Consider the following 25,789-nt stretch of genomic DNA (forward strand, 5'->3'; position numbering starts at 1 on the left):
AAAGGTTTACATACAGAGGAAAAACACTTTTGCATAATGTGTATGATGCACCCGACAAACAAACACTGAACCTGTTGAACTGTCACTGTACATCAACTACAAGCTACAAGTATAAGAGCACTGTACACCACAGCACTGCATTGTGATAAGTGCTGAGACTGGACGAAATCCTTGCTGTGTACAAACAGGTGCACAGTGTAAACAAAGTAAAGAGAAACATTTATTGAAGCAGAAAATAGAGAACTGAATAAAGACAAGTTGGACAAGTGAAGGGGACTCTGTAGACAAATCAAGACTTAACAAACATCAGGTAAGTCTCTTCTACATCTTCTCTGCAATCACACACAACCTTGAGCTGTTAATCTGTTCATACATTTTCAAGATATTAAAGGTTACTTATTGTGATTTACAACAAAAGGTTAGAATGATTTTTAGATGTACTTCCCTTTATGCTACTTTTAAACAAAATGGGTGGGTGGTTCTGTCCTTTGGGCTCTGCACAGACACCTCGCCCCACCAATGTTACTGTAACACCTGTATGTACAGACATTCACATATAGCAAAAAAATAGACTGAAGCAGATTTGTAATAAAATGCACTCACAGGTGTTTTAAAGAAATTAGTGTCTCGGGTTCAAAGTAAAGTATCATTGTTCACAAAGTCGTGTGTGTCTACAGTGTAATCAAGAGGCAAAATTAGAAAAAGAGGAATTGACAGTGGAGGAGAGAGGGTATACCCTGTCTGACACATTATATTTTCAGTAAATATCTTTCAGTGGAACAAGTTGTCAAATTCTAGGTTAAGCAGTAAAAGGAGGACGAACCTTCTGGCTTAACTAACAATAAAAAAGTTTATTTGTGCAACAACAAACAATAATTTAAACGTTAAGTCGAATATAATATTCAGCTTTGTTTGTTTGGGATCTTATTGGACGAGAAAGGAAACTGGTTATTTATATATTATCATTGTTGGAAGAAATATTATGGATTTTGGAGTATATGGAAATGAATAAATTTTTTCCCCCTTGTTTTGTATGGCCTTCATAAAAGCTATGGAAGGGATCACACATCTAATTCTGCTCATTTCAGGTCAGTGCCAATCCTTATACTTTGCATGAGTTTAAATTCATGTCACATCTCACATTACAGAACCAGCCTTTTTTATTTCGGTGTCTTTTCTACAACCCTCGTTTCATTGTCTACATAACATTTCTACCAGTGAAAAGTATAACACCGTATGCTCGTCAAACGTCAAGTATCCCTTCTTCACTGTGACCTTTCTGTCACAGGGCTGTGTATTCTGCCCGTATGCGTCGCCCAGCACCAATACTCCTTAGTCACTACGCCTAAAACCTGGTATGAGGCACAGAGCTACTGCAGAGAGAAATGTCGTGACCTGGCCACCATAGATGACATGAGAGAGATGAAAACAGTACTTGAAACTGTAAAGGGCAAATACGATGATGCTGTATGGATAGGGCTTCACAAAGCGGAGACCAGGACGTGGCACTGGTCTCTGGCGGACAAAGATTTCTACAAGGAGGGAGAAAGAGACTATTTCCTCTGGGGCGAAGAAACAGGTTATCACTGTGTGGCTCATCAACAGGGGAAACTGGATACAGCTTCCTGTCACAACAAATATTATTCAATTTGCTTTGATGGTGAGTGTCATTCATTTCCATGCTGGTGGCACACAATGAAACGCAACCAAGTCATTTTTCTGTGCTGTAATACAAACACACACAATATATGCTAACTGATACAGAAATGTATTGCACAGATCTGATGTCTTCTTGCACATAGAAATATTAATAGAATTACAAAAATAACCTGTGAATTTACATGTCTAACAGTTTAAAAAAAAGTATTCGTTCTGTAATTTTACATGGATTTTTTTGTTAATTGACAGATATCTTGTATAATTATATATTATTTTACAAAAACATTGTACAAATGTTTTTATCAGTGTATACGTATTGGTAAACTGTCAATATACAGTTTTATCACTGAAAACAGCAATAATTACTGCAATTTCACAGATGGTGACTTTTATTAGAGTTCTATAACTTTAAAAAAATCAAATAATAACAGCACTCTTCTGTAAATGTAAGCCTGATATTGTATTATAGCAGTGTTTGCCTGTATTTATAGGTAATTTCATTGTTTTGTAAATATCTTCAATTAAATTGTTTTACATGTGGAGCTGAACCACAATGAACCCAGTAGCCCAGAGGAGGGGCTGAGTAATTGAAAAGTAACCCAGCCAAAACTATTTTTATTAATCCTAATCTGGCAACACTGACAATCCTCTAAATTCATCATTATGTTAATAATATCAAATGTTCAAAAATGTTTAATCTACATGTGGCTGCCATGATTTTTGGAGAAGGCCATATTGTAGTGCTGCTGGGTCAGACCCTTAAGTGCAGACACATCCAAATAAATGAAATGTGAAAATGCAACATGAAACACAACTAAGATTTCTTTTTCTTTTTAGGAAGAAATGGTCAAGATCAATACATTCTCAAGCTAGAATCTTTGAATTGGACTGATGCTCGAGACTACTGCAGAACATACCACACAGACCTGGCCAGTCTGAGGAATGACGCAGAGTATCTGAAGATAGAGAAGATAGACAATGGCTATCGTTTGTGGGTTGGTCTCTTCAGAGACGACTGGGTGTGGTCAGACAAGACTTACTCCTCGTTGAGATACTGGCATGCACAACACAATCTCTATAGTGAAGATCTTGAAGAATGTGGTGTTTTGCTGAAGAGCAAATCTGGTAGATGGGGAAGTCGACCATGTGCAGAAACACATCCGTTCCTTTGTAACTGCCGTGAGCAAAAGTTCTTCATTTAGATTGTTTCTGCTTTGTTTAGGCCAAAGTCTTTTCCAGTAATATATGCAGAATGTGTCTGTTATTTACATGATGCAAATGTGCTAAAATAACACATAATCCCATATAAATTAACAGAATTATTTGTGTGTGTCTCCAAAATAAGCCCAGCAGAACTGGTCCATCAAAGTGAAGATCATCCCACAGGACGCAGCGTTGGACCTAAATGAACCTGCAGTGCAAGACGCCATCTTGGAGCAAGTGAGCCTCTCAGGTCTTTGTATTTAGTGCGCTGTCTAGTGCAGTCAGTTCGAATGTAACAGTACCAGCTACAATATAAACAGATTCTTCAGGTATTTTACAACAACTCTGAACGCAGCTCAGCCAATAATAATTAAAGACCAGTACATATTTAATTCATTTTGTCAACACATTTTAACTTAATATATATATTTTTGTCTGTTTCCCAGATGAGACAGGAGCTGAGTGAGACACTGACTGATCCTTTTCAGCTGAAATGGAAAAAGCAGCCTAATGGAAAGGTTTTTAACAAAGAGACTTGAGGAAATAGAGAAGAACATAAACAGCAACTCTGACTTTCAAGGATCTAAAGCAGGGCTGCCCAAAGTGATGTTTATAGCAAGAAACTATCAAAAAGGCATTTTTAAAAAGAGAATATAAATCACTCAGTGTGCTGTTTTATCCCTAATGAGTAATACATGTCGTCATGTTGTATGAAATTCATAGAGCTAAAATATTTACTAATAGAGTAATGTTACTGCTATGTAATGTGTTCAGTGTGAATATGTACTGTGTGTAAAACATGCATATAAAATATTAATGTGATATTAATAAGAGGACATAAACTGGTGACATAATAGTGAGTAAACTTATACAAAATGTGCTTATATTCAAACTAACATGTCTGCATGAGTGCAGTTGTTATTACCTCTTGTTAGATACATAATACTTTGTGTTGTGTGTGTGTTTTTGTGTTTTTAGTGATTACAGATTATACATAAATAACATAAACTGTTTTGCTTACATGAAATGTATTCATTAGTGAGAGGTATAGGAGAAATGAAGCTCTTTGCTGCATTATAAAGCTTTTAAAAAACTGTTTTTAATGTCTGTTTGTTGTCTGTCTTTGTCAGTGCTGTATGCTGTACAGATACATTGTTTGTGATTTGCAATATTGCTCAATAAAACTGATTTGAATTGACTTGAACTAATACATAATAAATTAAAAACTACTAGTACTACGTCTTGTTTCATTATTATTATTCAGTTATTGTACATCATCCATATTATTTCTATGAACAATGGGTAATATTCAGAGTAAAGTCTGGAGAAGTCTGCACCCTAAACAGACTCACTTAACACGCTATACAAACTTATTTGTTTACATCCTGGGAAGTCTAGACATTTGAAATCAGAATAAGCAAATATCTACTTCCTTAAAGATTTGAATACATACAAACGGGATATGACTATGATGTGAGAGTGAAAGGCACAATGCCACAATCCTGATCAGGATCCACCGGTAAGTCTGTTCTATATTCTCTACATACTTCTTTTTAACAAACATAATACAGAGAACACACAGGAGATGGTTATAACATTACACTTGTTTATAAATTATATTCATGTCTATTCTAAATATCGGTCTGAAATCATTATTCATTGATTCATTCATGAAGAAGTAAATCATCTGTCATCCAACTTCTTTTTCTGACCTTTGTAACAGCTATGGGAGGGGTCGTACGTCTAATTCTCCTTCTTTCAGGTCAGTGTTAAGTTTCTTCTTTCTCATGAAATAGACTGACATTTTCTCACATCTGTTTGTCTTGCTCTATGAAAGCCAGAGTATGTTTATGAAGTTTTTTTATGTACTTTACAACAATTTGTGTAATTATTGGTTATTGTGCCATTTATTTTATTTTAAACTACCATCCTTGCATTGTCTGTACAGTATATTATTACTGATCAGATTTTTATTAACCCATATGCTCGACAAATAAATGTCAATCATTTGTTCCCATTTTCTCCAACAGGGCTGTGTTCTCTGTCCTCATGTGTGCCCCAGAATCGATATTACCTTTTCGTCAATACGCCTAAAACCTGGTATGAGGCACAGAGCTACTGCAGAGAGAAAGGTTTTGACCTGGCCACCATAGACGACATGGGGGAGATGGAAATAGGTCTTAAAGCTGTAGAGGGCAAATACAAGGATGCCGTGTGGATAGGGCTTCAGAAAGAACTGACTCGGAGGTGGCACTGGTCTCTGGCGGACAAAGATTTCTACAAGGAGGGAGAAAGAGACTATTTCATCCCAGGGAAAACAAGTTACAGCTGCTTGACTTACAAAAATGGGAAACCGTCTCCAGCTGGTTGTCCAAACAAGAAATATTCGGTTTGCTTTGATGGTGAGAGTCATTCATTTTGAATTGAATTGAATTCATTTGTGCACTGCAACTACACTACAAAAACACTATAACTGTGATTTATTTATTGAATTAGCTATTTTCTTTTCAGGTAAAAAACATGGTCATGAACAGTATGTTCTCACTAACGTAGCCATGGCATGGACTGTTGCACGGGACTACTGCAGGGCTCATCACACAGACCTGACCAGTGTGAGGAATGAGCTGGAAAACCAGATAATTCTGGAAGTGTCCCGTAACCTGACGGTGTGGATTGGCTTCTTCAGAGATCCCTGGATGTGGTCCGACCAGACTTACTCTTCGTTCAGATACTGGAAAGAAGGCAAAGAAGTTTGGACTGATGATACAAAAAACTGTGTTGCTATGTTAGAAAGTTCATCTGGTAGATGGGGAGAAATTCCATGTAATGAAGCTCATCCATTCCTCTGTAACTATGGTAAAGCTCCTGTTTTACATTCTTTATACTCTTTTGGTTGAAGCATTTAATATCAGTTTAAAATTTGAATTACCCGTCATAGCTGGTTGTTTGTGATGTTCATAACCCCCGATCCCCCTTCTTTATTGTTGCTAACGTTTATTATTGCAGTTTATACTGATAACTGTGGAATATATATTGCAGGAAACTATTACATTTTGAAACTATCGGTTCTTGATTTCACACAGGACAAAAAAGGCTCCTTATTTCGATCCAGCGACTGTTGATTTTGGCAGCTAAAACCAGGAGTTCTGTATTAGGGTCATCACCATGTGGCTTTTTTGGAGCCAGCGGTGGTGATGTACTAAATGTTGAGCTGTGTGCTCATTAGTAGGAAACAATAGTTTGACAGTTTGATCTCAGTTTTGTGCGGTGCGCTGGAATCTCACAGCTATTTTACTCTAAACGGAACAATAATTTATTGTGCTGCATGGAAGAAGACTTGAAACCAGCGATTGAGACCATAAACTCATTAGGAACCAGTTACGCTAATAAATCAAATGAGAAGCAGGCTGATTTCCCCATAGAAGAGCATGCAATTGGTCTTTTATTGCAGCCAATTGAGCTGCCCCCTGCTGGCCATTACATAAAATGCAGGTTTAAGAAACTTCTGCATTAGCAGGCCCTAAAACAGAAACACAGGCACTGTTGGGTGGAGGGGTTCAATTAAGAGCAACAGCTGAGTGTACATCTTCCTCTGTGGTGGGCTGTCACAGTGAATATAATGAAATGTGTCTGTGTTTGTGTGTCTCTTTAGCAGGTCAAGTTGTAAAGTTCATTAAAGTGAGGATCAGCTCAGAGGACTCAGAGTTGGATCTAAATGACCCTGTAGTGTATGATGACATACTGAAGCAAGTGAGTCTCACATTTAAATGTGCTGTCTGATGCAGAGATAACACGAAACACTCCTGATGTTGTGAAGTGGGAAAAAGCTTTTAATTAGTTATTTTTCTCTTCTGTTCCTCAGGTCAAGCAAGAGCTGAGTTACACGAATGTGACAAATCTACGATGGAGAAAGCATCCTGATGGAAGAGTTTTTGTCAAGGAACCAAACCGAGGTGGCTAAAGAGAGAGAGAGGAATCAGAGAAGCAGTTTTAACTTCAAACTGTTTCTATTGTGTGTTTGGTCATAAGTGACAAACCCACTAAGAAGCAATTGTACAGCTCTACGAAGTTTTTAGTTAGCTCATTGTTTTGGTTTTATCTCACATATACTTTGTGGTTTAGTGTCACTTCTCTCCTCAATCCTCTTTCCAGCAGCAAAATGCTACGTTCCCTCATCACTAGAGGGAATAACAACAGCACATTAAGGTTAGCAAATAACGTAGGAGTCCCAGGAGTTTATTGGAGATCTAAAGAGGAGAATTGCATGAAAATTGTTTGTTGTTGTAACATGAAAGAAATGAATGAATGTAGCTTTTAGCAGAAATCAATTGAATTGAATATTTCCTATTTTATATACTCATATGCTACCTTTTAGAAAGAGATATTGTACTTTTTTATTTCACTACATTTGAGATTAATCGTTAATATTTTACATACATAACATATAATCAGCTTGTAAAATATTGCTATTGATTAAACTATTCATAGGAGCATATATCCAATGAGCTCCACCTCAAAAAACACATGTATTCCTGCATTAAAATGTCTATGAACACTAGATCTTTGTTATATGTTTTGTGAGTTGTGTACTTACATTATCACTAATGTTTCCAACAAGTTCTGGAGTAATCTGTAATTTTATTCAGGTAACAGTGTGTTTGCAATTTGTAGTACGGGGTGGGATTCAGCAAACGTTTAATCCCACATACTGTGATTTGATTGGTTTATCTGTATAATCTGATACATTTAATTGGTTGGAACTTGCAGCTAAAATAATCCATTCATGGCAGAAAAGGCCTTACTGTACAAAAACACAACTTTAAAACTCCAGTCACTGATGTGACAAAACTACATTGGGCACTGAAGTTTGATGAATGTATTGTTTATCAGACCACAAATAAGAAGAATTACTGGTTAACAAACAACAACAAAAAAACAACTTTATTTACAGATTTTAGTGAAACTGGATCATATTTTATGGATATTTAAATAGGATTTCCCTCTAATGTCCTCTCTGCTCTACCTCAACTCTAGTTAATAAATTAACTAATTTAATCAGTACATAAGGCATAGTAATTCAGTCTAATTGCAAAGTGATGTTTATAGCACAAATCTATTAAAAAGGCATTTTTAAAAAGAGAATATAAATCACTCATTGTGCTGTTTTATCCCTAATGAGTAATACATGTCGTCATGTTGTAGTCGGTCAAGGAAACGTGGGATCATCTTAATAAAACAAAACAAAAGGTGTTTGCTTTTGGCCCCTGGTCCACCATTAAGATCCAGTTTTGGCCCTACAATGGAAAAGAAATTGGGCACACCTGGTTTAGAGGGTCTATACACGTAAAGTTACACTACTCATTGAGTATGAATAAATAAATGTGTATGAAATTCATAGAGCTAAAATATTTACTAAGAGAGTAATGTAACTGGTATGTAATGTGTTCAGTGTGAATATGTACTGTGTGTAAAACATGCATATAAAATGTTAATGTTACTTTAACTAATGTAAACTCAGATATAGACTGTTTTTCTGCTTTCGATCTTCATCAGTTAACTTCAATAATTTCTTCATCGAACCCGTCAACCTGTCTGTTAGACCCCATCCCAACTAGGCTGCTTAAAGAAGTCGTACCCTTAATTGGCACTTCTTTACTAGATATGATCAATCTTTCTTTATTGTCAGGATATGTACCACAGTCCTTTAAAGTAGCTGTAATTAAACCCCTTCTTAAAAAGCCCACTCTCGACGCAGGGGCTTTAGCCAACTATAGACTGATCTCTAACCTCCCCTTCCTCTCTAAGATTCTGGAGAAAGTAGTTGCCAAACAGTTGTGTGACTTTCTACATAACAATAGTTCATTTGATGATTTTCAGTCAGGATTTAGAGTTCATCACAGCACAGAGACAGCTCTGGTTAAAGTTAACAATGACCTTCTGATTGCTTCAGACAATGGACTTGTCTCTGTACTTGTATTATTAGATCTTAGTGCTGCATTTGACACCATTGACCATGATATTCTTTTACAGTGACTTCAGCATCAAATTGGCATTAAAGGAACCCCACTAAGCTGGTTTAAGTCATATTTATCAGATCGTTCGCAGTTTGTACACGTTAACGACGAATCTTCCATAAAGACTACAGTTAGTCATGGATTTCCACAAGATTCTGGACTTACCAATACTTTTTACTTTATATGCTTCCCTTAGGCAACATTATTAGGAATCACTCCATTAACATTCATTGCTATGCAGATGATACGCAGTTATATCTATCGATCAAGCCTGATGAAATTAATCAATCATCTAAATTACAAACATGTCTTAAGGACATAAAATCCTGGATGAGCTGCAATTTTCTGATGTTATACTCAGAAAAAAAAGAAATTATTGTACTCACTGTCTAAAGATACTACTCTAAAGATATAAAAATAAAATATTATTTCCAAATCTTGAAATTGAAATCTTTTTCATATAGATTTTATGAATTCATGACAAATCCCTCATATAGAACTAAACGGCTTTGAGCAATAGATTAATTTAGGCATCTATCTGAAGTCCGACTATTATTTTGATCTATGCCATCGTCAATAATTCCCTACAGCTTCAGGAAATACTGAATATCCCCCTCAGGTATTTCTAAAGGGAAGTCCTATATTTTTCTTCAGCCAGCTTGAGTCCATTAGGTCACTTACCTTAAATACCCAACACCTTTTCATCCCAGCTTTACATAGGTAGTATAATTTGCGTCACACTGCATTTGATTGTAAAGTCGAAATGATACTGTTTTTTTTTTTTTAAACGAGAGAAAGAAGTTGAACACGTCGGGTGTCAGGATTAAGGGTTCGACTTTAGCTTGCCCTTCAAATGGATTTCCATAGTTTGCATTTGTCCCAGAAGGACATTAAAAGGTTTACATACAGAGGAAAAACACTTTTGCATAATGTGTATGATGCACGGGACAAACAAACACTGAACCTGTTGAACTGTCACTGTACATCAACTACAAGCTACAAGTATAAGAGCACTGTACACCACAGCACTGCATTGTGATAAGTGCCGAGACTGGACGAAATCCTTGCTGTGTACAAACAGGTGCACAGTGTAAACAAAGTAAAGAGAAACATTTATTGAAGCAGAAAATAGAGAACTGAATAAAGACAAGTTGGACAAGTGAAGGGGACTCTGTAGACAAATCAAGACTTAACAAACATCAGGTAAGTCTCTTCTACATCTTCTCTGCAATCACACACAACCTTGAGCTGTTAATCTGTTCATACATTTTCAAGATATTAAAGGTTACTTATTGTGATTTACAACAAAAGGTTAGAATGATTTTTAGATGTACTTCCCTTTATGCTACTTTTAAACAAAATGGGTGGGTGGTTCTGTCCTTTGGGCTCTGCACAGACACCTCGCCCCACCAATGTTACTGTAACACCTGTATGTACAGACATTCACATATAGCAAAAAAATAGACTGAAGCAGATTTGTAATAAAATGCACTCACAGGTGTTTTAAAGAAATTAGTGTCTCGGGTTCAAAGTAAAGTATCATTGTTCACAAAGTCGTGTGTGTCTACAGTGTAATCAAGAGGCAAAATGAGAAAAAGAGGAATTGACAGTGGAGGAGAGAGGGTATACCCTGTCTGACACATTATATTTTCAGTAAATATCTTTCAGTGGAACAAGTTGTCAAATTCTAGGTTAAGCAGTAAAAGGAGGACGAACCTTCTGGCTTAACTAACAATAAAAAAGTTTATTTGTGCAACAACAAACAATAATTTAAACGTTAAGTCGAATATAATATTCAGCTTTGTTTGTTTGGGATCTTATGGACGAGAAAGGAAACTGGTTATTTATATATTATCATTGTTGGAAGAAATATTATGGATTTTGGAGTATATGGAAATGAATAAATTTTTTCCCCCTTGTTTTGTATGGCCTTCATAAAAGCTATGGAAGGGATCACACATCTAATTCTGCTCATTTCAGGTCAGTGCCAATCCTTATACTTTGCATGAGTTTAAATTCATGTCACATCTCACATTACAGAACCAGCCTTTTTTATTTCGGTGTCTTTTCTACAACCCTCGTTTCATTGTCTACATAACATTTCTACCAGTGAAAAGTATAACACTGTATGCTCGTCAAATGACAAGTATCCCTTCTTCACCGTGACCTTTCTTTCACAGGGCTGTGTATTCTGCCCGTATGCGTCGCCCAGCACCGATACTCCTTAGTCACTACGCCCAAAACCTGGTATGAGGCACAGAGCTACTGCAGAGAGAAATGTCGTGACCTGGCCACCATAGATGACATGAGAGAGATGAAAACAGTACTTGAAACTGTAAAGGGCAAATACGATGATGCTGTATGGATAGGGCTTCACAAAGCGGAGACCAGGACGTGGCACTGGTCTCTGGCGGACAAAGATTTCTACAAGGAGGGAGAAAGAGACTATTTCATCTGGGGCGAAGAAACTGGTTATCACTGTGTGGCTCATCAACAGGGGAAACTGTATTCAGCTTCCTGTCACAACAAATATTATTCAATTTGCTTTGATGGTGAGTGTCATTCATTTCCATGCTGGTGGCACACAATGAAACGCAACCAAGTCATTTTTCTGTGCTGTAATACAAACACACACAATATATGCTAACTGATACAGAAATGTATTGCACAGATCTGATGTCTTCTTGCACATAGAAATATTAATAGAATTACAAAAATAACCTGTGAATTTACATGTCTAACAGTTTAAAAAAAAGTATTCGTTCTGTAATTTTACATGGATTTTTTTGTTAATTGACAGATATCTTGTATAATTATATATTATTTTACAAAAACATTGTACAAATGTTTTTATCAGTGTATACATATTGGTAAACTGTCAATATACAGTTTTATCACTGAAAACAGCAATAATTACTGCAATTTCACAGATGGTGACTTTTATTAGAGTTCTATAACTTTAAAAAAATCAAATAATAACAGCACTCTTCTGTAAATGTAAGCCTGATATTGTATTATAGCAGTGTTTGCCTGTATTTATAGGTAATTTCATTGTTTTGTAAATATCTTCAATTAAATTGTTTTACATGTGGAGCTGAACCACAATGAACCCAGTAGCCCAGAGGAGGGGCTGAGTAATTGAAAAGTAACCCAGCCAAAACTATTTTTATTAATCCTAATCTGGCAACACTGACAATCCTCTAAATTCATCATTATGTTAATAATATCAAATGTTCAAAAATGTTTATCTACATGTGGCTGCCATGATTTTTGGAGAAGGCCATATTGTAGTGCTGCTGGGTCAGACCCTTAAGTGCAGACACATCCAAATAAATGAAATGTGAAAATGCAACATGAAACACAACTAAGATTTCTTTTTCTTTTTAGGAAGAAATGGTCAAGATCAATACATTCTCAAGCTAGAATCTTTGAATTGGACTGATGCTCGAGACTACTGCAGAACATACCACACAGACCTGGCCAGTCTGAGGAATGACGCAGAGTATCTGAAGATAGAGAAGATAGACAATGGGTATCGTTTGTGGGTTGGTCTCTTCAGAGACGACTGGGTGTGGTCAGACAAGACTTACTCCTCGTTGAGATACTGGCATGCACAACACAAACTCTATAGTGAAGATCTTGAAGAATGTGGTGTTTTGCTGAAGAGCAAATCTGGTAGATGGGGAAGTCGACCATGTGCAGAAACACATCCGTTCCTTTGTAACTGCCGTGAGCAAAAGTTCTTCATTTAGATTGTTTCTGCTTTGTTTAGGCCAAAGTCTTTTCCAGTAATATATGCAGAATGTGTCTGTTATTTACATGATGCAAATGTGCTAAAATAACACATAATCCCATATAAAGTAACAGAATTATTTGTGTGTGTCTCCAATATAAGCCCAGCAGAACTGGTCCATCAAAGTGAAGATCATCCCACAGGACGCAGCGTTGGACCTAAATGAACCTGCAGTGCAAGACGCCATCTTGGAGCAAGTGAGCCTCTCAGGTCTTTGTATTAAGTGCGCTGTCTAGTGCAGTCAGTTCGAATGTAACAGTACCAGCTACAATATAAACAGATTCTTCAGGTATTTTACAACAACTCTGAACGCAGCTCAGCCAATAATAATTAAAGACCAGTACATATTTAATTCATTTTGTCAACACATTTTAACTTAATATATATATTTTTGTCTGTTTCCCAGATGAGACAGGAGCTGAGTGAGACACTGACTGATCCTTTTCAGCTGAAATGGAAAAAGCAGCCTAATGGAAAGGTTTTTAACAAAGAGACTTGAGGAAATAGAGAAGAACATAAACAGCAACTCTGACTTTCAAGGATCTAAAGCAGGGCTGCCCAAAGTGATGTTTATAGCAAGAAACTATCAAAAAGGCATTTTTAAAAAGAGAATATAAATCACTCAGTGTGCTGTTTTATCCCTAATGAGTAATACATGTCGTCATGTTGTATGAAATTCATAGAGCTAAAATATTTACTAATAGAGTAATGTTACTGCTATGTAATGTGTTCAGTGTGAATATGTACTGTGTGTAAAACATGCATATAAAATATTAATGTGATATTAATAAGAGGACATAAACTGGTGACATAATAGTGAGTAAACTTATACAAAATGTGCTTATATTCACACTAACATGTCTGCATGAGTGCAGTTGTTATTACCTCTTGTTAGATACATAATACTTTGTGTTGTGTGTGTGTTTTTGTGTTTTTAGTGATTACAGATTATACATAAATAACATAAACTGTTTTGCTTACATGAAATGTATTCATTAGTGAGAGGTATAGGAGAAATTAGGCTCTTTGCTGCATTATAAAGCTTTTAAAAAACTGTTTTTAATGTCTGTTTGTTGTCTGTCTTTGTCAGTGCTGTATGCTGTGCAGATACATTGTTTGTGATTTGCAATATTGCTCAATAAAACTGACTTGAATTGACTTGAACTAATACATAATAAATGAAAAACTACTAGTATTACGTCTAGTTTCATTATTATTATTCAGTTATCGTACATCATCCATATTATTGCTATGAACAATGGGTAATAGTCAGAGTAAAGTCTGGAGAAGTCTGCACCCCAAACAGACTCACTTAACACGCTATACAAACATATTTGTTTACATCCTGGGAAGTCTAGACATTTGAAATCAGAATAAGCAAATATCTACTTCCTTAAAGATTTGAATACATACAAACAGGATATGACTATGATGTGAGAGTGAAAGGCACAATGCCACAATCCTGATCAGGATCCACCGGTAAGTCTGTTCTATATTCTCTACATACTTCTTTTTAACAAACATAATACAGAGAACACACAGGAGATGGTTATAACATTACACTTGTTTATAAATTATATTCATGTCTATTCTAAATATCGGTCTGAAATCATTATTCATTGATTCATTCATGAAGAAGTAAATCATCTGTCATCCAACTTCTTTTTCTGACCTTTGTAACAGCTATGGGAGGGGTCGTACGTCTAATTCTCCTTCTTTCAGGTCAGTGTTAAGTTTCTTCTTTCTCATGAAATAGACTGACATTTTCTCACATCTGTTTGTCTTGCTCTATGAAAGCCAGAGTATGTTTAAGTTTTTTTATGTACTTTACAACAATTTGTGTAATTATTGGTTATTGTGCCATTTATTTTATTTTAAACTACCATCCTTGCATTGTCTGTACAGTATATTGTTACTGTTCAGATTTTTATTAACCCATATGCTCGACAAATAAATGTCAATCATTTGTTCCCATTTTCTCCAACAGGGCTGTGTTCTCTGTCCTCATGTGTGCCCCAGAATCGATATTACCTCTTCGTCAATACGCCTAAAACCTGGTATGAGGCACAGAGCTACTGCAGAGAGAAAGGTTTTGACCTGGCCACCATAGACAACATGGGAGAGATGGAAATAGGTCTTAAAGCTGTAGAGGGCAAATACAAGGATGCCGTGTGGATAGGGCTTCAGAAAGAACTGACTCGGAGGTGGCACTGGTCCCTGGCGGACAAAGATTTCTACAAGGAGGGAGAAAGAGACTATTTCATCCCAGATGGAACAGATTACAGCTGCTTGACTTACACAAAGGGGAAACCGTCTCCAGCTGGTTGTCCAAACAAGAAATATTCGGTTTGCTTTGATGGTGAGAGTCATTTATTTTGAATTGAATTGAATTCATTTGTGCACTGCAACTACACTACAAAAACACTATAACTGTGATTTATTTATTGAATTAGCTATTTTCTTTTCAGGTAAAAAACATGGTCGTGAACAGTATGTTCTCACTAACGTAGCCATGGCATGGACTGTTGCACGGGACTACTGCAGGGCTCATCACACAGACCTGACCAGTGTGAGGAATGAGCTGGAAAACCAGATAATTCAGGAAGTGTCCCGTAACCTGACGGTGTGGATTGGCTCCTTCAGAGATCCCTGGATGTGGTCCGACCAGACTTACTCTTCGTTCAGATACTGGAAAGAAGGCAAAGAAGTTTGGACTGATGATACAAAAAACTGTGTTGCTATGTTAGAAAGTTCATCTGGTAGATGGGGAGAAATTCCATGTAATGAAGCTCATCCATTCCTCTGTAACTATGGTAAAGCTCCTGTTTTACATTCTTTATACTCTTTTGGTTGAAGCATTTAATATCAGTTTAAAATTTGAATTACCCGTCATAGCTGGTTGTTTGTGATGTTCATAACCCCCGATCCCCCTTCTTTATTGTTTATTATCGCAGTTTATACTGATAACTGTGGAATATATATTGTAGGAAACTATTACATTTTGAAACTATCGGTTCTTGATTTCACACAGGACAAAAAAGGCTCCTTATTTCGATCCAGCGACTGTTGATTTTGGCAGCTAAAACCAGGAGTTCTGTTTTAGGGTCATCACCACGTGGCTTTTTTGGAGCCAGCGGTGGTGATGTACTAAAAGTTGAGCTGTGTGCTCATTAGTAGGAAACAATGGCACTGCCTAGTTTGACAGTTTGATCTCAGTTTTGTGCGGTGCGCTGCAATCTCACAGCTATTTTACTCTAAACGGAACAATAATTTACTAAATGAACATTGTGCTGCATGGAAGAAGACTTGAAACCAGCGATTGAGACCATAAACTCATTAGGAACCAGTTACACTAATAAATCAAATGAGAAGCAGGCTGATTTCCCCATAGAAGAGCATGCAATTGGTCTTTTATTGCAGCCAATGGAGCTGCCCCCTGCTGGCCATTACATAGAATGCAGGTTTAAGAAACTTCTGCATTAGCAGGACCTAAAACAGAAACACAGGCACTGTTTGGTGGAGGGGTTCAATTAAGAGCAACAGCTGAGTGTACATCTTCCTCTGTGGTGGGTTGTCACAGTGAATATAATTAAATGTGTCTGTGTTTTTGTGTCTCTTTAGCAGGTCAAGTTGTAAAGTTCATTAAAGTGAGGATCAGCTCAGAGGACTCAGAGTTGGATCTAAATGACCCTGTAGTGTATGATGACATACTGAAGCAAGTGAGTCTCACATTTAAATGTGCTGTCTGATGCAGAGATAACGTGAAACACTCCTGATGTCGTGAAGTGGGAAAAAGCTTTTAATTAGTTAATTTTCTCTTCTGTTCCTCAGGTCAAGCAAGACCTGAGTAACACGAATGTGACAAATCTACGATGGAGAAAGCATCCTGATGAAAGAGTTTTTGTCAAGGAACCAAACCGAGGTGGCTAAAGAGAGAGAGAGGAATCAGAGAAGCAGTTTTAACTCCAAACTGTTTCTATTGTGTGTTTGGTCATAAGTGACAAACCCACTAAGAAGCAATTGTACAGCTCTACGAAGTTTTTAGTTAGCTCATTGTTTTGGTTTTATCTCACATATACTTTGTGGTTTAGTGTCACTTCTCTCCTCAATCCTCTTTCCAGCAGCAACATGCAGCTTTTTTCCATTAACACTTCATGTCCATCATAAATGCTACGTTCCCACAGCACTAGAGGGAATAACAACAGCACATTAAGGTTAGCAAATAACGTAGGAGTCCCAGGAGTTCGTTGGAGATCTAAAAGGAAAATTGCATGAAAATTGTTTGTTGTTGTAACATGAAAGAAATGAATTAATGTAGCTTCTAGCAGAAATCAATGGAAGAATAACATTTTAGTTTTGAGGTACTTGTACTTGAATATTTCCTACTTTATATACTCATATGCTACCCTTTAGAAAGAGATATTGTACTTTTGTATTTCATTACATTTGAGATTTATCGTTAATATTTTACATACATAACATATAATCAGCTTGTAAAATATTGCTATTGATTAAACTATTCATAGGAGCATATATCCAATGAGCTCCACCTCAAAAAACACATGTATTCCTGCATTAAAATGTCTATGAACACTAGATCTTTGTTATATGTTTTGTGAGTTGTGTACTTACATTATCACAAATGTTTCCAACAAGTTCTGGAGTAATCTGTAATTTTATTCAGGTAACAGTGTGTTTGCAATTTGTAGTACGGGGTGGGATTCAGCAAACGTTTAATCCCACATACTGTGATTTGATTGGTTTATCTGTATAATCTGATAAATTTAATTGGTTGGGACTTGCAGCTAAAATAATCCATTCATGGCAGAAAAGGCCTTACTGTACAAAAACACAACTTTAAAACTCCAGTCACTGATGTGACAAAACTACATTGGGCACTGAAGTTTGATGAATGTATTGTTTATCAGACCACAAATAAGAAGAATTACTGGTTAACAAACAACAACAACAAAAAACAACATCTTTATTCACAGATTTTGGTGAAACTAGATCATATTTTATGGATTATTGAATAGGATTTCCCTCTAATGTCCTCTCTGCTCTACCTCAACTCTAGTTAATAAATGAACTAATTTAATCAGTACATAAGGCAAGTAATTCAGTCTATTGGCACTTATTTATTCCTGTTTTCCTAAGGATTTAAAGATTTCCAGGTCATTTATAAATGCCACAAACCTTGGAGGAATTAAAAATAAAACATTTTGCATAAAAACACCAACAAAAAACAGGTATTTCATTCTTTAAAACAATAACAGTAACATGCTTTCTATCCCACAATATCTTAACAACATTACAGGTGTAGAAAAGATGTTTTATGAGCTATGTTTAGATAAATGTGCATACATTATAATATATAATGTATAATGTATGTATATATAATATAATAAACCTGAATAAGAAGAACTCATACATGTGTTTCTTTTTCGGCATGAACTTTCTAGACTTCCGTGGATCTGACCATTTTAGCGACAGAACAGGAGGGGTGTGACGGCTCTTGTGATTGTGCAAATTATTGTGTTTTAGCTGTATATAACAAATTTTATTGTGATATATCCTGTATATATTCATCAAAACACCCTTAATCAATTATTTTGTGAACAAAATATTTGAGCTTTCCGTCTGAATTCGGACTTATTTGGGTGTTTTTTCGGCTGTAACCCCCGCCCCTGCTGACAGCACGGAGTGGTACATCCCAAATGACAGCTCGACCCTTCACGCAAACGTCGAAAAGACGACATTTAATGAAGACCCTCTTCTCTAATACTGCTCCCTTATAGTCTAAACTCCAACTATTAACCAGCAACATGTCTGCACCGAAGAAGGGAGACTTGTCTTCAAGCGAAAAGGAGTTGTTTGAGGTTATCACGGCAGGTAAGCCTCTTCGGCTAACGCTAATCCCCCTAGACAGCGGTTAGCTCTTCTTATAAGTTCTTATATATCTTAATATATGTGTGTATATGTGTGTGGTAAGTTAGGTTACAGATATTTAAACACAACGCCAATGTCCTAACACTTGTTAAATGGTAGCAGGATGGTTTTAAATGTGAGGCTGCATGTTAAGGCTTGGTGCTAGCTGACGTTAGCTTGCGTCCACCTGCAGGATAACAAGTTTAAAAAAAAAAAAAGTCTGTGTTTGTATTCAGGAGAGTGTTTGTGCTATGTTACATTATATAACTGTTAAAAGTCATGATGCAATCCTTTTAATGATCCCAGACCCAAACAAAAAGAGGTGTGTTGACCCTCTGGATGTGCATTATTGTGGGTAAAGTTTGTGTTTATTCTGTAATGATGTTGGATTTCATGCTCTTAGGAAATGTCCAAGAGGCCTCCAGGCTGCTGGGCTGCAAGGATGTTCGAGTCAACTGTTTGGATGAGGTGACAGATGACTTTAATTACGCCTAATTTATAGATTTAAAGACATTTTGACAGCCCTCAAAGGCTTTTCTTCTACTGCCAGTGTAGCTTATTGCATTAAAAGCCTGCTGTGAGTTTTTAAATCTGTTTTTACAAGGTTGTAGACGGCAGCCAGGAGTGAAATATCTTGTGGTTCATCCTTAAAGCAACGATGCATTATGTTTTACTATTGGATTCATTTACCTATATTCATAGCTTCTGTTGATTATAAAATGTTTTTCATGTTTTTCCGGCATCAAATGAGAAAAACAACCGCGTACGTCTCTCAAAGTGTCAAATATAACAAACCAAGGCACCAGTCGAGGCTTGTTTAGGTGCATTTCAGCACTACAGTTTTAGTTTTTGTAGATAAGAAAACCTACTAAGCCCTTTTACCACAGCTCTTCTTTTGTTTAAGGACATGTGTGGGTCAAGAGGACTTGTGAGTCACCACACTGAAGGGCTTTGGAGAAGGTCCTTAATGTCCTTCCCTCCATCTGTCACTCCGCCTGTCAAAATCAGGTGTTTGAAAACGGATGTTGGGTTATGCAACGGAGGCTATGTCAGTGTCTGTTTATGTGAGAGTGAAACTGTCAGCGTAAATCACTTATAATGTCTGTTTTGTCTCATTCGACAGTATGGGATGACCCCTCTCATGCACGCTGCTTACAAAGGGAAAGCAGACATGTGCAAGTTGCTGCTGCAACACGGAGCGGATGTGAATTGCAATGAACACGAGCATGGATACACGGCGCTGATGTTTGCTGGCCTGTCAGGTACGTAGTCAATGTAACAGGTCAAATACTGAAAATGTAAAGAGTTGATCGTCACAGCAATATAATTACTCTGTTACTTTGTTACGTCCCTCCCTGTATGTGTTGTGACTCCTCTTCCTCTGTGCCTGCAGGTAAGACTGACATCACGTGGATGATGTTGGACGCGGGGGCGGAAACGGACGTGGTCAACTCTGTCGGAAGGACCGCCGCACAGATGGCCGCCTTCGTTGGTACGTCTGGTTGTGACATGCGCTCATTCACACAACAGCGCAGTGTGTGAATCAGAGATTGTTTTCACACCGGTTACATCCTAAAGCACAAACGAACTGTAATCAAACAAGCGTCTTGATGTTCTGAACCCTTGCAAGTCTTTAGGAAATGGAAAAATATGCACAGTGCAGTTCTTTTTGAGTGGATTAAAATAGTTCCCACACTGACTTGTCTGTGAGTTGTTGTTAAATTTGACTTTTGTACATGTTCCTCTTTAACCGGTCTGCAGTTGGTGAAAGAGCCGAGGTTTCTTGGTTTGATTAAAAATGAACCTCCTCCTCTTTTCCCTCCTCAGGGCAACACGACTGCGTCACCGTGATCAACAACTTCTTCTCCCGCGCCAGACTGGATTACTACACCAAGCCCCAGGGGTTGGAGAAGGAACCTAAGCTGCCTCCCAAACTGGCCGGACCCCTCCACAAGGTCATCATGAGCACCAACCTGAACCCTGTCAAGGTAGGACTCCACTAGACAGGGCACGGTGGTTTGAAAGAGGTTGTAATAAAGTAATTGTTTTGTAAATATGTGTCCAGATTATCCTGCAGCTCCCTCATCCAGCCATCCTCTGTGTCCTTGTAGATTTGTGGGAAATACTAACATTAGAGAAATATTCATCGTCGATATGAGTGGTTCTTCATCCAAACGCACCAGCTGCCAATTTCACTGATTATGTTCCTTGTATATATGTGGGAAGGGGACAAGTAATCAGAGATGCAATCATGTGCTGCTGTGATTAGTTAGGTTGGAAACCAGCATGCACCATGCACAAGAGCACAAAGTGAGGTTTCATTTGTGCCAAAAATAGTCTACTTCAGACTGCTTTGTGCAGCGTGTTTGTGGACGTCTGCTATCACTGCCTACTGTCACGGCTAAAAAGGGTTTTACTCTTGTAGTGTCTCTTGGGCCGGCAGTCTGAGATCCCTGTGTTAAAGAGATATACTACCTACCTCATTATAAAGTGTATGTCAAAAATCTTCAGTCTCAAGTTATACCTTTAAAATTGATCAACCTTTTCCTTTGTTATACTTTTGAAATTCAAAGTCTAAAATGTGTTAAATTGTGTAGAATTATACAATATAAGGTTTTATATTTAGTAATAATTTATATCCTGGAATTTTAATGCTAAATGGTTAAGAATTAATTAATTGCCAATTAATAAAGTGGCTGAACTTCACTTTCTGCAGTCTGCTATTAATCCAGGAGTAGAAGAATGAAATGTTTTTGTTTTTTGACTTAAGGGCTGCAGCTAAAATAGGAAATCCTTGAGTATATGTGCTATTTTTGCTCATTTAATTACAATTCAAAACATAACTAGTCACTGTGGAAATGTGTTATGGGTGCGTGTCATTATCTTTGACAACTTTATATACTAAATGTATATGATAAGTAATTAAAAATAATAGTTGTGGGTGGATGATGTACTTTACGACAGGGAACGACAACAAATACACATCACTAGGACCGTTTTATTTTGAAGGAGTAGATTTTTGTCTGAAATGGAACCTAAAAGCGTCTCTTGCGTGTTGTAGATGGTGATGCTGGTGAAGGAGAACCCCCTGCTGGCGGAGGCGGAGGCTCTGGAGAAGTGTCGCCGGGTGATGGAGCTCATCTGTGAGAAGTGCATCAAGCAGCAGGACATGAACGAGGTGCTGGCCATGAAGATGCACTACATCAGCTGCGTGCTGGGGAAGTGTGCCTCCTTCCTCAAGGACCGCGAGGACAAGCTGGATGGCCTCATCAAAAGGTGATGCCACGTGAGATATTAACTAAGGATTTGTGGCCCCTTTTTTAAGGCCCTTAACAGCCAAATTCTCACCACATTGAGAGTTTTATGCAAGTGGAAGTGTGGAGGGAATGGAAATGTTTACAAATTACTGCTGCACCGGATTTATCACTGCAGACTGACAACTGTGCGCCCAGCTAATTCTTTTCCGTGAGTTTCTACAGCTCCTAGACAATCATCACATCTAAAAATACCAATGCCGGGAGAAAACAAAGCACCAAGTATCCATCTTTTGCATAGTAATCAAGTACATGTGTAATGTATGTGTATCATCAATATAGTAATGACTTCCATTTAGCCAAAAAATACACTTGTATCCCTTTTTTTATTTTATTTAATTCCTTCCAAGTATTCCCATATATTATGAGTCTGGACAGACGGGTATGTAAACTGCAACCAGGGGACTTCAATTAATGGTGAAAAGATGCTCTGTGCAGCATTTTAAGGTTTTTAAGCAACAGTTAAAGGAACGTCCTGGGTTTTGATGTCTGTTGAGATGAATTGCATTATAAAAGCTTCCCTAAAATGTTCGATCTACTCAATCCCTGTCCCGCAGTATGCTGAAGGGCCGAGACAGCGATGGCTTCCCCGTGTATCAAGAGAAGTTTATCAGAGAGTGCATCCGCAAGTTTCCTTTCTGTGACGCTACTCTGCTGCAGCAGCTGGTGCGGAGTATCGCTCCTGTGGAGATTGTGAGTCTCTGATTGTGATTCTCATCTGAATGTGAAACTTTCTGTCTTAGTGGTGCAACACCTAATCTTTTTTTTGCCTTTTTCCATCATCGCAGGGCAACGACCCCACAGCTCTGTCAGTGATGACTCAGGCCATCACAGGTCAGGTCGGCTTCATGGACGCAGAGTTTTGTACCTCCTGTGGAGAGAAGGGAGCCGAGAAGAGATGCTCCATCTGTAAAATGGTGAGTGTCAACACGGCCGTAATATATCAGCTTACATGTTGGAGTCTTTTCTCATTTGCAAACGGTTTGTTTTTTAAGCTGTGACTTCTCAGCAGTAAACCGTTTAAAAAAATCTTCCTCCATTTCTGGGGCTTCATTAGATAGCGAGAGTGGAAAGAAAACGGGAAATGAGGGAAAGAGAGATGGAACAAAAGTTTATTTAGGCCAGATATTTGTTTTCATCCACAAAAAAGAAAACTAGAATTCTACAAAGAATGAAACAAAGCAAAATGCACTGTCAATTTAAAGCTGTGAGGGTTATTTCTTCTGTCCTTTGTTTGTGGCTTTTATTTAATTACATGTTCGTTCAAATAAACTAAACCTTTTTTTGGCTTTAGGTGATCTACTGTGGCCAAGCCTGCCAAAAGATGCACTGGTTCACTCACAAGAAAGTTTGCAAGATACTTCAAGAGCAGAGAGAGAAGCAGGAGGCCGAATCAGCCAAACTGAGGATGCAGCAGAGCACAGGTACTTCATCTATCTCAGAGACCAAATATGACACAGAATAAAACAATACTACAGACTGAACACTCATCCCACACACAGAGTACCATTCAAAGATTGTTACAGGACAAGAGGTGATTGCCTCATAGTTAAACCGCGTAGAAAGATGAGCAGCGTCTACAGGAAAACTCTCGCAAATTGTCTTTAGTCCCCGTGATGGATGAAACCATCACTGGAACTGGGAAAGCATATTTTTGAGGTCTCTTAGGTAAAAGTTATGATGCTCTGAAGGTTTTAATTTCTGAGCATGAATCTGTGCATGTCTTTTGAGTTGGAAATATTAATGAATAACAAATGGAAATTATCAGTATGTCTTTTATGAAAAATGAAAATGTAAGATATCTGCTTAAAAGATATAAAAACAAAAAATTTTCTGAAGGACTGCGTTAGTTTTAAACTGCAGTTATCAGTGTCCCAATGCGGCAAGAAACATAAACTTTAGGATGCATGTGGACATAAAATCCAGTTGAAATAATTTTTTAAGCATTTTTTATTATTATTGTTTTTTGGTAAAAATGTGAAAGAACTGAAAACAACGAGCCTTCGAATTCTATTGGAATGATGTTGAATCCTAAATATTAAATTACATTAAAACGTCCTCACACAAATAGTTTTCTTGTGCGGGTTTGTCGGGAAGTAAAGTTCATTAAACCAACGAGACTGAGCAGCTCGAACCTCAGATGTCTTGATTCTGTTGTTCCGAGTATAAAAAGACCTCACCACGCTGTCTCCGTGTTTCAGAGGAAGCGTTGCAGGAGACCACAGACTCCATGCAGGAGCTCTCAGTGGAGACCAACAGCGAGGTCGTCCCCTCAGACTCAGAAACCTCAAACTCCACTCCCATCCCAGCTGCTGACAACTGAGGACCGTCTGACAGCCAGCAACCGCCTACTCCAGAGTACACCCATACACCACAGACGGACAGACAGACAGCAGACCGGCAGTGAGACTGAAAGCCAGACAAGGACTGGTCCATATTTATTATCGAGACTGTCACAAAGGCAGGGAGACACTAAAGCGTACGAGGGAGCTTTGTGCCACAGCAGTCATCTTTTGTGTCATTTTTATATGTTGATTTTTTTTTTTTTTTCCAAATATTGTCATAATGTGAATGTGAAAATTACATAGGCTGATGTGTTTGTGTGGTAGAGGTCACTGGGAGGAATCGTGGGTAACACGTGAAGAGCTAAAAAGGTTCACATCGATGATGGAACGTAATTCTGCCTTAAGTAACCGTAGCAACCTGTGCAGGAAGGAAGTGACCGTGTAGCCGATCAGAGCTGTTTGTTTGTTTGCAATATACTTGATGTGTTATCGGGGACGTTTGTTTTGTACCGAGAAACCTCCCGGCGGATTGTGAGCGGAGAGCACGGCTGCACAATATTGACCAAAAATGTATATTTTTAAATATAAACAACATAAACGTGAATTTATTTTTAAGCGTATCATGAAAGATGATGTTAATGCTCAGGATTTTCAAGCATTGTTGTACACAGCACAAAAACATCTCGTCCATGACCAAAAAAAATGAAAGTGGTTTGGTTTTGATATTCTTTAATTTATTGTGCAGCCTGAACGGACAGAGACGTTGAAGTCAAACGACCGGTCCAGCGAGGCTTTAGTTTGTCCTGAATCATTTCTGATATGTCAAAACAACTTGAGCTTCATCACATTAAATAAAGACCAACTTCATCAAAGTGCCCATTCATCATGCTGAGTTTTGGAGTTTTCTGCTCTTCATTTTCCTTTTATCTCTTTATTATCTCTGAGTTACAAGTTATTGCAATCTAATACAGCATCCCTACAACAACCCCCCGGTGACTCCACTTCCACTATATACTATATTCCCATGTTGTTTTCTCTTATTATTCTTTGCCGTACTTTGGTTTGGGGAATAATTGTGCTCTTAATTTTGGAACAGTTATCAGAATTTGGGGGATGTAAAGAGCGACACATAGTAAATGAGGACACTATTATCTGCATCTGTACGGGTGGTGCTTAAACCGGATGTGGACTCACTTGAGCCTGAAATTGATATGGATTGATCAGAAGTTGCTTTATGTTTTAGCAAAGTATTTACAGAGTTTTTTTTTACCGGATACTCGTTTCAGCCGAGTACTCGCTCAATCCAAGTAAACAGGAAGAATAATGTTGCCATGGAGACAATGAGCTAGCTGTGGGCTACAACCTGAGCTCCTTTTTTCTTTTTCTTTTTTTTTGCAGATATTTGTTTACATTGTGGCTAATTGTCACTATTACAGGTACGCAGAAGTAGCTGTCAGCAGTGCCTGTTTGCAGTGTACACATGGAGGTACAGACTACGAAGATTTGTTTAGTTAAATGTTAGAACTTAGGCAAATTCAGGAGTTACAGGGAGCATCTGCTTTCTGTTATTTCCAAGTAGGGTTGCAAGGGTAG

The 25,789-nt window shown here is 37.7% G+C and overlaps 4 protein-coding genes across 7 annotated transcripts in view; all 4 read left to right on the top strand.

The window, feature by feature from the left end:
- LOC127367303 (uncharacterized) overlaps positions 1-17,265 on the top strand; it is a 29,189-nt gene extending 11,924 nt beyond the window's left edge. Inside the window, exon 12 of the mRNA XM_051407056.1 lies at positions 17,031-17,265. The gene's annotated coding sequence lies outside the window, so the exon portion shown is untranslated. The remainder of the gene's footprint in view (positions 1-17,030) is intronic.
- LOC127367558 (C-type mannose receptor 2-like) lies at positions 121-13,782 on the top strand. 4 transcript variants are annotated; one of them, XM_051407515.1, is made up of 6 exons: positions 121-310; positions 1,050-1,088; positions 1,289-1,660; positions 12,264-12,605; positions 12,772-12,866; positions 13,076-13,782. In XM_051407515.1, the coding sequence occupies exons 2-6, from the start codon at positions 1,052-1,054 to the stop codon at positions 13,166-13,168; spliced, it is 939 nt and encodes a 312-aa protein (XP_051263475.1). In that variant the 5' UTR covers positions 121-310; positions 1,050-1,051; the 3' UTR covers positions 13,169-13,782. The 4 variants fall into 4 exon arrangements, with proteins under 4 accessions (XP_051263475.1, XP_051263476.1, XP_051263478.1 ...); XM_051407516.1 differs by lacking the exons at positions 12,264-12,605; positions 12,772-12,866; positions 13,076-13,782 and adding exons at positions 2,497-2,838; positions 3,005-3,099; positions 3,309-3,891; XM_051407518.1 differs by lacking the exon at positions 12,264-12,605.
- On the top strand, positions 4,357-17,265 carry LOC127367556 (macrophage mannose receptor 1-like). Its single transcript, XM_051407514.1, has 6 exons — positions 4,357-4,381; positions 14,353-14,391; positions 14,657-15,028; positions 15,138-15,482; positions 16,291-16,388; positions 16,501-17,265. The coding sequence occupies exons 2-6, from the start codon at positions 14,355-14,357 to the stop codon at positions 16,597-16,599; spliced, it is 951 nt and encodes a 316-aa protein (XP_051263474.1). The 5' UTR covers positions 4,357-4,381; positions 14,353-14,354; the 3' UTR covers positions 16,600-17,265.
- Positions 17,266-18,354: 1,089 nt separating this feature from the next.
- Positions 18,355-25,068, top strand: ankmy2a (ankyrin repeat and MYND domain containing 2a). The gene is made up of 10 exons (XM_051407068.1): positions 18,355-18,561; positions 19,001-19,065; positions 19,721-19,859; positions 19,991-20,089; positions 20,425-20,585; positions 21,659-21,873; positions 22,469-22,604; positions 22,700-22,828; positions 23,206-23,335; positions 24,113-25,068. The coding sequence occupies exons 1-10, from the start codon at positions 18,495-18,497 to the stop codon at positions 24,232-24,234; spliced, it is 1,263 nt and encodes a 420-aa protein (XP_051263028.1). The 5' UTR covers positions 18,355-18,494; the 3' UTR covers positions 24,235-25,068.
- Positions 25,069-25,789: the final 721 nt, after the last annotated feature.

This window comes from Dicentrarchus labrax, unplaced genomic scaffold, assembly GCF_905237075.1.
Source record: "Dicentrarchus labrax unplaced genomic scaffold, dlabrax2021, whole genome shotgun sequence".
NCBI lineage: Eukaryota > Metazoa > Chordata > Actinopteri > Moronidae > Dicentrarchus > Dicentrarchus labrax.